At 38.0% G+C, this 13,354-nt stretch overlaps 1 protein-coding gene across 1 annotated transcript in view; it reads left to right on the forward strand.

The window, feature by feature from the left end:
• The first annotated feature begins 845 nt into the window (after positions 1–845).
• gna12a (guanine nucleotide binding protein (G protein) alpha 12a) overlaps positions 846–13,354 on the forward strand; it is a 56,809-nt gene continuing 44,300 nt past the window's right edge. Inside the window, 1 exon segment of the mRNA NM_001013277.2 lies at positions 846–1,573. Coding sequence (NP_001013295.1) covers positions 1,253–1,573 — 321 coding nt within the window. The 5' untranslated portion in view covers positions 846–1,252.

Below are 13,354 nucleotides of genomic sequence, written 5' to 3' on the forward strand. Positions count from 1 at the left end.
AGATAGATAGATAGATAGATAGATAGATAGATAGATAGATAGATGAATAGATAGATAGATAGATAGATAGAGATAGATAGATAGATAGATAGAAATGCCCTTAATACATAATAATAATTATATAAATAATAATAATTATAACAATAAATAGCAACAACAACGATAATAATAATAATAATAATAATAATAATAATAATAATAATACGAAGAAGAAGAAGAAGAAGAATGTGGGACCTCTGAAATAGGGACTAATTCAACAGAAAATGAATAAATGAATAAACTAAAAATGGCCAGTTTATCAGTTTATAAGGAGTTTGTGTATCAGTGACTGGATTGATTTATTGAAGATGACCAAATCTATAGTTGTGGCCTGCTTTAGCTCTATGACAGGAAAGAAAATAAATAAATAAAGGCTAATTATATCATATGACATTCACCTGACTAAGTAATGAGGTGTGTTTGAATTTGTTTGTCATGAAGATTAAGCATTCAAGACTAAGAATGAGTATGAATTACCTTTTCAACAGCTAGGCTGGCATGTTAGTAGATTTACAGGAGTAGAAGGAGGGAATTCTCATTTGTTTTGTAAAATGTTTTATGCTTATTATTAAAGTTATCAGCACTTTTCCTCATGTAAAACTGTCACCGCCTCGCAGACAGAAGTAGATAACAGACAGACAGCCAGGGGCCACTGTGTAACAACGACATTTGTGACACGGACTGGAATCCCCCTTCATGTCCGAACAAACACCCTTCTCGCGCGCTCGCGCCCCCTGCCGGCCACGCGCTCAACAGGGGCGTCAGTCGCTCAGTCAAAGAAACTTCCCAGAACTGAGTGGAAACATCAGAAAGTCGCTCGCGCTCCTCCAGAATGAACTTTTGGGACTACCAGTATGTAAAGGAATGCGTTTTTCAGCGAATTAACATTTCCTGACCATATTTATCGCTTGATTTTTATTGTACTGTCACGAACAGTGGATTTGTTTGTATAATTTCTTTAAAGTTTTTTTAGCGGACAGCAGTGGTGGTCGCTTTGCTGTGGAAAGGATCTCTATTCAGCTTTCCTCAACAAATGCCTTTAGAATAATGGAGGAAAGTGTCCGCGGTGATTCGGTTTTACTCATTTAGTGTCTCTTTAAATTGTTAACACTTGTAGACAGATGAGCTGAGTAGATTTTATCCGAAAGATAAAGTTCTTTGGCACTTTAATGAGTAGATCAGGTGATAACTGACCGTGTTAAAGCTGGACAGGATGGCTGGCGTGGTGCGCACCCTGAGCCGGTGTTTACTGCCCGCTGAGGCCGCTCACGATGACAGGAGTACCGGGAAAGATCGCACCCGCGAGCGGGACGTGAACCGGGAGCGCGAGGCGAAGCGGCGCAGTCGCGAGATCGACTCGATGCTGAAGCGCGAGCGGCGCTCCATACGACGGCTGGTGAAGATCCTGCTGCTGGGCGCCGGAGAGAGCGGCAAGTCCACATTCCTCAAGCAGATGAGGATCATCCACGGAAAAGAGTTTGACCAGAAAGCGCTGCTCGACTTCAGGGATACCATCTTTGAGAATGTCATCAAGGTAACGATTTGTCAATCGTGACAGTTTGCTTTACTTTTTTTGTTGCTGTGGTACAGTAGTTTCTGACACCTTACTTGTCTGTTTTGTTTCTTAAAATTTTTTTTTTACTTTGCTGCGGCTTCCTTTTCATTTTGGTCTATAAATAGCCTACACAATTAGCTGATCAATAAGATAATATAGTCAATAAGTTTGACGAAACAAAAGGATAAACAATTTGTAAAAGAATGAGTTGAGTAGCCTACATAAGTATTAGACGATTAAAAATAAAAGATCTGACATGATTTCTAAAGTTTTTTATATCAATTAATAAAATATGAAATAAAACAAATAGATGATGGATGGGTAGACATTTTGAAATGCTACCTATGGAAGTTTGCACTGTTGATTAGCACTAATCCAGACATGAGCATGTCAAATTTGCTAAAATAATAATATTATATAGTAATATTATATATTTATAAACATTCTCTTTTCAGGATTGATGAACTGGTAAACTATGTCCATTGTCCAAATATTAATTCTATTATATACAACTAAACACTAGCATTTTCGTGTTTCACATATGCAGAATATGTAGATGCAATGCAAATTATGCCGTCATGATTTAGTTATTCCAAGGTCATCAAGGCCAAGTTTCCTTGCCTAAACTGGCCTGTTTCCTGTTGTGACACACTTTAGTCCGAATAAGTAAAACAAACAATGCTTCATACAAATGAAAATCTCTCTCTCTCTCTCTCTCTCTCTCTCTCTCACACACATTTTTTGCAAACAACAGTAATTAATACTTCCCCAAACTCTGTGCTTCAGCCGCCAGAAAAAGCTCACATGAACTAAAATCACATGTAGCCCACACAAACTGCTAAATAAGCTGTATCAGAAGCTGAAGTCAGTGATAAATTTTTTTTTTTAAATGTTAAAAAACTCAAACATACTGTACAGTAAACAAAACATAACTAACAACTAACAAAATACAGTGAACATGTAGAAATGCCCTGCTAACAAATAAGTTATAAATACTGAATAGCCTCTTTGAAGTGAAAGTACAGTGTTAGGTGAGATTGTTTTCAAACTGTTTTCAATGTTAAAACACAAATTTAGCAGTTACATTTACATTTCAGGAGGTGTATTACTGTTCTTGTAAACATCCTCTGAAATTCATTCACATTTTTTAGTGCTATAACTAGTAGGAAAGCATCTTCATGTCTGACTCTGTCCTCCATGCGCTCATGCTCTTTTGTTCTTCACACTTTCCGTCTCAGAAGTAATGGTACGAGAGCTGTCACTCTGGTGGCATCTTTTGAAAAAGTTACAGTACGCATTTGTAGCAAAATGGTTTACATTAGTACAGTGGCCCCTCGCTATAGCACAGTTAACTTTTCGCTGCCTCGCAGTTTTGCAAAAAAGCAAACATTAAACTCACAACACAACGGAAATGCTCCCAACCACTAGATAGCAGTGAAACACATAATACGTCTTCTTTTTTCACTTGTCGAATGGCGAGTTACACTGAAACAGTGATTATCTCTAGAAGCCACTAAAAATGTATCACAATACATTGCTGCCAAGGAGCAAGAGGCGGGTTTTACCTTAGGGCACTCATCTGCAAAGTTAGCGAAATGAACAAACACCCGTGAGATGCGCCAAAGATCTAGCTATAGAATACACAAAGCATGTCACTCGTATAGTTTTGGATGAGGAAAAGTGTAACGGTCAATATGGCGAATGAAGCCCCGCCTACTTGTACAGCAGCCAATCATTGATTGCTATAGAATGATGTTTCTCCAGGGGAGAAGCTCGGACCAGACGTGTGCTTTTATGACAGTTTGGTGGTCAACAAACACACTGGAATTTCAGTGAATACTTGCTTCACAGACACGAGAAATATATCCACGTGAAGCTTGAAATCTGAACTTTTTGAATGAACCAACTACACTTGAACACAAAAGTTTTTTGGTTTTGTAATCTGTATGAAACGAACGTGAGGTACAGTCCTGTCAAATGCACAGCACATCACAGCAATTACTAAAATGCCCATAATCTGTAAACAAAGAGTCGCTGTCATTTCTGGAGGTGATTCGTCATCAAGACCAAGTTGTGAATTACTTCAGAAGACCTGCTCGATCTGACAAATCATTATACATGCTTAGAGGATTATAATGCCTTAAACGCCTTTAAATGATGTTGGTGTCGTGATCTCGTTTCTTTCAAGTGTGCATTAGCTTGGGCATCCTGAAAAAAATGTCGGTTTTGATTCATTCGAACGTTTAGAAACGAAACTTGAGACAGCATTTCTGTTGCGTTTGCTCTCTGAGTGTTTGCTTTCTGAAATGCTTGTGTGTTGTGATCTTAATGTCGCTGTGTTGTGATCTTAATTTCATTGTGTTATGAGTTTACTGGTTGCTTTTTGAAATGTCATTGTGTTGTGCAATACTGGGTCACCGTATGTTAGCCTTAGGGACTGCTTGGCTGAAAGATTGGCTACCTTAGTCACTACTTTAACTGTTCTTCCATGACAGGAGACTACTCGCTTTATCACAGAGCAGTAAAAAAGTTGTGACTCTGTACCACAGAATTAATTGATTATTTCATTACTTAATTGTCAATTTTTGGAAATCGAGAAGAATTATACATCATATGAAAACTAAATACGCTTTTCACCAATGTGTGATTTGTTAGTATAGGACAATATCTGAAAATAAAAACAGAAATTTGCCTTTAGAGTTTTGCAAATTGTGTTCTTAGCAATCTATTTCACTGACTAGCAATTTAGTTTTGATATATTGACAGGAGCAAACCCATGTCTTCATTGAACATGATCTTCATTTAATATTCTAATAAATGTTGTGTTGGCATAAAAGTAAAATGTAAATTTTTGACTCATCCAGTGTATTATTGGCCATTCCTACAAATATACCCATGCAGCTTAAGACATTTTTAGAATAATGTGATCTGGGGCAAAGCTTTTTTTTCTCTCTCTGTCAGGAGGACACAAACAAAATAGAGCTGAAATATGAAATGTCCCAGAAAAAATGCAACACATGGTCATTCGTACAGTCAAGCATGCAGTGCTTAGCATAATTGAGTACACTTCATTTTGAAAATGAATATTTGTATCCATTTCTCAGTGAATAGAGGCATTGTATTTTGGTGCATTTAAACAAAACAGATTTATTAAACAGACATTTATTAAAATAATATTTTAGTCACCAAACATATTTAGAAATTGAAAAATAATACAATTAAATTCAAGCTAAATATTGCAAAAAATAATTGCAACCTACAAAATTTCAACTACATTTTTCACATTTTTTTTGCTTCTTGATTTTTCCTATTTTTTAAATTTGTATTTAATATTTTTCTATAACATAAATTTGGCGTACTAATTTTTGGATCGTTATCGTATTTTGTTAGATAAGCTCTAGATTTGGCTTCAGTAATGACTTATCTAATGTATATGCACAAATATAATATTGAACAGCTTCCTATTTAAATATGAATTTAAAAGAGAGATTTGGGAGGGGTGTACTCGTATATGCTGAGCACTGTATGTTGCTTTCATCAAACCATTTCTTTAATTAATCTACAATACATCTAAACGTCTAGATCAGTTTACCTAGACTAAGACCATGTGAAAATGTTGTTTTCATTTTATGCATCTGGCTAATTCATTTTGGTGTTAGTCATGTGGTAGTTGTTTTACCACAAAACTAAAACCCTGGGGTATTATTCTTGGGTAATTTCTGTCTATTTAAGATGCCTGTGTTTATTAACAGTGGCTTGACTCACAGCTCTGAGTTACCGGGAAAGGAGAGAAAATTCCTGCCAGAATGTGTGACTGTGTGTGAGATAGTAGGCCTGGGGGTCATAGCAGTTGCAGACAAACAATGTTTTTTTTTTTTTTTTTTTTTGCAGGCCTCTAGTTTTTAAATCAGTAATGCATCTTGAATTTTTTGGACTAGAATTACCACAAGATTAAGCATAGCAGGCCTTACAATTAGCAGTACATTGAGTCGCTTTGTTTTTGTCTAGGTTCATCCCTCACTCTGTTATGAACGGAGAGACTGTCTGACTTATCACTGTGATCAGCTCATGTGCTTTCTGAGCTCACGTGTCTGGATGTCTTGAAATGACACAGAGGACTTCTGTTATTTTCTGTATCTATCTTTGTGTCTTCCTCTCTTAATCTTTTACTTAGTTTCACATGTGTGTGGGGAAGTTTACTGGTGGCTTCTGATGAGATCACAGTGAAGCCTTTGAGATTAGCCGCTGATAGCGCAGGATATGGGATAATTACAGATTACTTCTACGTAAGAGATTGAGAAGATCTAACACTTGTTTAATGCCGTTCAATATGTCTGTGCTAAATGAGCAGTAGTAGACTTTTGTTGTTAAAAAAACCTGTATTGTGCATTGTCTTGTTGTATGTTTTCATACTTTAATTTAAGTTAGATGAGCTGATTTATACAGATCATTTACATTATACTCATATCAGTCCCAGGATCAATTGGTACCAGGCCACACAAGAAATCATTAATTGTTTAATTAACTTTTATTTTGAAAAATGACCATATTTTCTCGCTTACATCTTGGTCACTTGAGTCCACAAGTTTAACATACAAGCAGCAAAATGAGTAAGAAACAGACGTCTTTGGAAAGTTTCTTTTTTAAGAGGAAAAGGCCCAGTAAAGGACTCACGAACTGCCAAGAAACGAATCTGCAACCCATTTGTCAATAATCAGGTGAATCCAACATGTCTGTGCAAGAAGAACAACTGCTGGAGATTGCAAATGATGTATGCATATTGCATCTTTTTTTTTTTTTTAGAGTTCGCTCAAGTTTGTTATTTCCAATGTAGGTGTGCGGTTTGCGCGCACAAGCGGTTAGGGTTACCCTTAGACAGGAATGAAAAAAAGGAGACAGAAACTATTTCCTCTAGGTCCTCTTAAAGAAGATATGACATTTATAAACAATGCATAACAAACATTAAGCGACCGTTACAATATCACAATAATTAACCCCCCAAAAAAACAGCACAGTCACTACCAGACATGTGTTGTGTTTGCGTTAAGGAGAGACGAGGCTGAATCCAACTTCTTTTTCGCAGCTTCTTATTGGCTCTATTCGGTCCACCTTAAAACCGTGACGCTTCAGTTTTTCAGCTTTTTATCCGCGCTTAACAGTTTAAATCTTCTAAGTTTTAATCTTCAGTTTTAATAGACAACGTCAACCGTCTTTGACTAATGGACACCGACGAGCTGTCTCTCAGAAATCATAAATATTTTAAAATAGGCACTATCCTTGTAAATTAACTGCATAGTTGCAATCTAAACAACTACATTCTCGACCAAAATAGCCTCAAAAGTACATTATGTTGCCTAACAGCAGGAATATTTGTCAAACTGTAGCGTCTCTCTGCTTGTATGTGGGTGGAGTAATACACAAAGGTGAAGAGGCACAATGAAAATGCCAGCGGAAAGAAAAGGCATTTGATCACAGAGATATGGATAGGTTAGCACAAACTCTGCAGTTCGCTAGTATTATTTCAACAGATGAGATAGTTTAAAAAAATACACCATTATGAGTTTGATAATGCAGTATATTTGAGACCAAATATGATAGCTATTCAGTACTCTACAGGGTTTCTTTCTGCAAATATAAGGATGTCTCCTTTTATTACAAACTATTCACTACAAACATGCTGTAAGAAAAGCACCATTTGTGTACTCAGATATATTAATGTTCTCAAGGTGTAAAGATAGTTAATGTTTCCTTTTCAAAGCAATGAGAACAAGAAGATTACATTTTTTTTTTCTTTATCGTGGACACCCTGATATGCCATTTTTCCTGCTCAAATGATTACCATAAATATGTCTGCATTCTAGCAAAATGGCATGCTCATTTATTCAGTGAGATACTGCAATGATAAATATTCAATTGCTAGGTTTGTTATCTTACCCACAGTTTGGTCAAAAACAGTGCTGCCAGATCAGAGGTTTGGCTCAGATTAGCTTTATATAAGGTCAAGTTTCTCAGAGCGTCAGTGCTTGGAGAGCTCCACATCTTCCATCCCCATGATTCCTGCCCTTTAAAGCGTGCCTATTATGCCCCTTTTTACAAGATGTAAAGTCTCTGATGTTCTTAGAGTGTGTATATGAGGCTTCAACTCAAAATACCACACAAATAATGTTTTATTACTCTATTTAAGTGCCCCTTTTAGGCTTTGATCCTAATTGTGCCATTTCAGTGACTGTCGCTTTAAACGCAAATGCGATTGCATTCATGAGATGAGACTCTCTTTAAAAGTGACTCTCTAAAAAGACCAGCAAACGGGTATCTGCCATATAATTGTTAGATAATAATGACTGATCGGCTATAATGACTGATTAAAAGTATAATAAATGTTTAGTCTATTATATTGAAAGGCGATCGGAAACAATGCTCCCCACAATATTTATGAAATAAAGTAAATGAAACACTATTGTTTATTGTGTACAATATTTATTAACCATATATATCAAAATAAATCGATGACGATGTTCAAAAAGACGTTAATAGCATTAACATCCGTCGTAACCATATATGGTTTGCCTAAATTGTGTGTCCTAGATTGTGTGTGCCTAAACCGTGTGTGGTTCTGCAGGCCTGCAAATGGATATTATTGGATTAAAAAACAATAGCAACATTCTATGCTAATGAGGGAGAGACCATGCACTAATGGGCGGGGCTTCTCTCTCTGATGACATATACAAATGGGAGAATGTCAATCAAAGTGTTTCTGCAGACTGTTTTTATGAAGTGTAATTATAAAAAAAAAAACTAAATTGCTAAAATTTTAACATTAGAAGCTGGTTATGTTCACAGACTGTTGCCATACAAATATGTTTAAATGCCTCATAAAAGTGATTTTTGCACAATAGGCCCCCTTGTTTGAATGATAAAACACCACATTATGGATCTTTCCCACAAACAAGGAGAAGTACTGAAGCTTTTGTTAATAGTTTTCAGAACAAGAGTGACTCCCGGAGCCCATGTTGCACAGGGAAATGACTGAGGCTGAGTTAAAAGATTTGTTTTGTTTGACTGGGGACTGATTGTGATCAGATCTTCTTCTAACCCCATGGAGGACCCAGGGAAAAAAGCAGAACTGAGCTTTCTTTGTGAACATGATGTCACCTCAGTTTATTTTCCAATAAGACCTCTTCACCACACAATGTGACCAGTGAGCTGAGGAAAACATTAGAATGTAGTTCTGATCTCTTTTATTTGGTTCAGAGGCAAATGTTGAGGTCTGTGATCTGGGGCATCTTAGCGTATACAAGAACTTAAAGTGAGCTTTATGAGTAACCGCACTAAACTGCCTAAATGTATGTGTTGGCACTGATTACACGGTCCACTCACTGCCCTGCCAGTCAAGTGAAAAGAGCAAATGGCCGTAAAGAATGTGCCTGAAGTTTGTTTTGTGTGTCTGAAAGGTTTATCATTGCTTCTCGTCACCAGTCACCACAGTTTTATTAACTGTAGTTGTCAAATGCATCTTTGAGGCTCATGAAACACTTTAAAAACTTAGGCATTGTTTACACAACTAAAACACATTTCATTTACAAGACTCCAAGACAAACATTTTGTGCACCTTAAAACAAAAACATCTGAAAATAGTCTTCAAAGTGCATTAAAAATATTTAAAGAGAATATTGTCTCTATGTAAATTACAAAATGATGATTTAGTATGAAAGGTGACATCATGCTTGCATATTACTGTACACTACCTGGCAAAAGTCTTATCGTCTATCCAAGTTTTAGGAACAACAAATAATAACTATTCTATAATAATAATTCTAGTTGATCATTTGGTATCAGAAGTGGCTAATATGAAAGTCAAAGGCCTCTAAAATACGCTTATTTTACCAAAATAAAATATGATCATGCCTTGATTTTTAGTTATTTAATTAGGAGGTCTGACTTTGCTTAGACAAAAGTCTTGTCACTTAACAGAAATAAAGTATAGAATATACGTAAAGTCATGGTGCAATGGAAAAAGGATTAATATTGTGTATAACTCCCATGAGCTTGGAGGACTGCATCCATATATCTCTGCAATGACTCAAATAGCTTATTAATAAAGTCATCTGGAATGGCAAAGAAGGACTTGCAGGCCTCCCAGAGTTCATCAAGAGTCTTTGGATTCACTTTCAATGCCTCCTCCTTCATCTTACCCCAGACATGCTCAATAATCTTAACTTCTGGGGACTGGGCTGGCCAATCCTGGAGAACCGTTAACCTTTTTTGCTTTTAAGAACTTTGATGTGGAGGCTGAAGTCAGAGAAGGAGTGAAATCCTGCTGAAGAATCTGCCCTCTCCTGTGGTTTGTAATTTAATGGGCAGCACAAATGTCTTGATACCTCAGACTGTTGATGTTGCCATCTGCTGTGCAGATCTTTCGCACGCCCCTATACTAAATGTAACTCCGAACCATGATTTTTCCTTCTCCAAACTTGACTGATTTTAGACTGATGTGTGAAAGGGGCTAATATCGCTCCCCTTTGTAAGAAACATATTTTAGTTCCACTTAGACTTCACTGTGGTCTCTTCAAACCTTTTGGCTCTATGCAGTCTTTCCCTTTTTTTCTCCCAATTTGCACCACCCCTGGCAATTACCATCCTTTCTGTAAGCTTAGTTAAGGTTATTTCAAGCCATTATTAGGCAAAGAACCATATATGGTAACTTCATTGACAATAATTACAGTAAAACTTCATTATTTCAATGAATTTAAAATGTCAAATTCATAAAAGTTCAAAAGTCTTGTTATAAACCCCAGTAACATTTCAGGTTTTTTCCATAGAGCATTTCATGTGATCGCTATAGTTTAAAGGTATAAGTATTAGGTCATTTACAAACAGGTATCAACAGGTATTCACTTTTCAGTGCTTTTGAAATCTAAATATGTCATTATGGCAATTTTTTACGTATAGGTTTTATGTAAAATACACTCAGACATCTCTTTTAGGAAGCATAAATACACTACAGAATTGGTATGAATATTTATGTAAAGTTGTTAGCCAAGTTTCCTTTATGTAAATGAGTAAAACAGTACATAAAGCAGTTGCTTATTACTGGGGCAAACGTCTTTGTAGGACAATAACCTGTAAAAGGAAATCATGTGATCACATTTTACTTCACAGTCTAAAGATGTGTGAAATGGATTGAGAACTCAATCTACTGGAGACCTTGTTTGTCAGCAGTGAAGTCAAGGTCAGTCTGGAATAGCTCCACAATGGTGGTCTCTACGGGCACTTGGTATCGCACAGTCCACAGAGCCAGAGGAAATGCCTCTACTCGGTGCACAGACATCGAATGCTGCAAACAATGGCGATTCATTCGTGCCATCATCTCCCCTCTGACCGTTTGTCATCACCCTGCTGTTCAGCCCATCCCTCTGAAGGTTTAGGATGATGACAGTGTTGCTTATGTTTTTTCAACGATACCAATTTGGAGTAACCCCAACCCATATTTTTCCTCAGGGGTGGAAAAAAAACTAGTACAATCAATCCCAGAGGTTAACAGTCGCGTGAGCAAATCTCAGCCTACGTGCTGATTAAATTATTGGTTATTTTAAAGATAACGTTATCTTCGTTTCAGCCACTTTACAGTGGCAAAGGTCCAGGAGATATTGCTCTCAACGTCTTCCAGATCCTTCCAGTAATGCCTTTTGGGTGTTAAGACAGCTTTTTGGAGATGATCTACGGAGGGTGTAAATGTTTTTACAAACGTTGAATTTTAAAGGCAAACTTTAATCTAAATTCAATTAAATCCTATAGTGCTGTCCCTGGGGATTTTGTACAAGATTTGATTAGTTGATTCAATGATCCTATCCATAATTAGACGAATAAAGTCCCACCCCATGGTTTTTCACGCTATATGTAAGCTAATATAGAAATCTGATGCACTACAAAAGCTAAACAAGTTTATGTTCAGATAAGATTCCTGCCTTGTTGTTAACCCACGTTGAGTAATTTATGTCTGGGAATTTATTACTTCTTCGATCAGTAGCTATCTGTCTACTCTTTTTCAGTTAAGTCTTTACGTTTAGAAAGCTATCTTTGATCGGAGTGTGATATAAAGACTGACCTGAGACTGACACGGCATATAAGGCCACGATAAGATCTGACCTCTGTTTGGCTTCTCGTACCTCTCACTTCGAACCTCCAAGGCTCAGTTTCCCTGTTGAAACGCTCACTTGTGCAACAGGACACCATAGGCAGTGGAGCATTTCCTCTGTTTACTACATCCTTGAGAAAATAGTTGTGGTATTCAGCCAGAATGCGTTTTGCTCTGTCATCCTAATGAGAGTGTGGATAAAATAGCATGTTACCAAGGAACTGTACCTCACAGAAATCCCGAAACTCATACGTCCTGCTTGCAAGATGTTTGCGGGGGAGGTACAGGAAGTGGCTGAGGGGTGACACAGGGAGCAAGCATATATCAAGCCCATCTTCCTGCATGATAAATCTGAGAGTTCCTCTGTGACCGGAGTCTTGGGAGGCTCCTTCACAGGCGGCTTGTTTATGGCGAAGGAGTTGTTGCTGATTTAGCTGTGGTTGCTCAGCGGTGGGGAACCCGTGAGCGGGTGCCTGGACCGCTACCCACATTTGCTTACGCTGCGAAATCACAGCACTGCCATTACCACCACTGGAGCAATTACTGCGCCTGACACGCAGGGCCTGTCTAATGCATGTCAGATGAGAGCCCACCGTTGAGATTCACTGTCAGCCCAGTCTCTCGAGACAAGCTAAGATCCCTGAATTTCAAATCTGCTCTTTGTTGATTGAACATTCAGGAAATCCCCCACTCCTCATTTTCAACAAACAGCAAAGGGAATATCACTAATTGTCTGATGTAGACTTCAAAATCTTATGGAAAAGTCTGTGGCTTTTTGCTAAAGACTTAAAACACAAACCTCTTTGGAAGATGCCATTCAAAACAAACCCGAAGAGCTTGTTTTTCAGGAGGCTTTTCAGAAACGCTAGGAGTCTTGCTCATAGTGAGGTGAGGTTTTGGTGGTTTTCAGAGCTATTTTTGGGACTTTGCCACAACTCAGGAAGAGATTGGAAGCCCTGCAACTGACCTCTCTGCTGCGATAAAGCTGCCTCGTCTCTCTTGCCTTGTCTCTTTTGCCCTAACTGTGTCAGCGGATCCAGCCAAGGAGGACAGGAGGATATTACTATGCTTCCCAGATAGTGTTGGCCAGAAGTGGGTGAAAGGTCAGAGATGGATGGGTTGGTATTGGGGGGTTGAAGTGTGACTGAGTTTGGCCCCTAGAAAAGTACCCTGACTACCCTGGAGCAAAGCACACTGTTAAGAGCGTGAACCAGAACCAGCAGGGAGGCCTTAAGCACGAACAACTGTTTACATTTGTGAACTGTTTGATAGCTTTGGGAATCTTGGGATTCGGGAGGAGGTGGAATCTCTGGACTGAATGGAGACAAGCAGACTAACAGGACTGTACCACATTCATTTCCTCTCGCTGCCCCGCTGTTTTATTGGTTTGCTGTGCATGTTTCTCAAGTTGATATACAAATCCCTTGCACATGCAGACAGAATAGCAGTCTTCATTGCCTTTACGCTTAACCCATTGACCTACCGTGATGGAATGGCTTTAAACTGACTTGTCTGGGTTGCTAGGTCAAATCTCACAAAGCACCTGTGCCTGAGGGACCCTTTATCTTCTTCTGAGACTGAATCTGGCTGTGAGCTCTAATTACTATAGCATACTCTTGCCCAGG

This window comes from Danio rerio, chromosome 3, assembly GCF_049306965.1.
Source record: "Danio rerio strain Tuebingen ecotype United States chromosome 3, GRCz12tu, whole genome shotgun sequence".
Taxonomy (NCBI): Eukaryota; Metazoa; Chordata; class Actinopteri; order Cypriniformes; family Danionidae; genus Danio; species Danio rerio.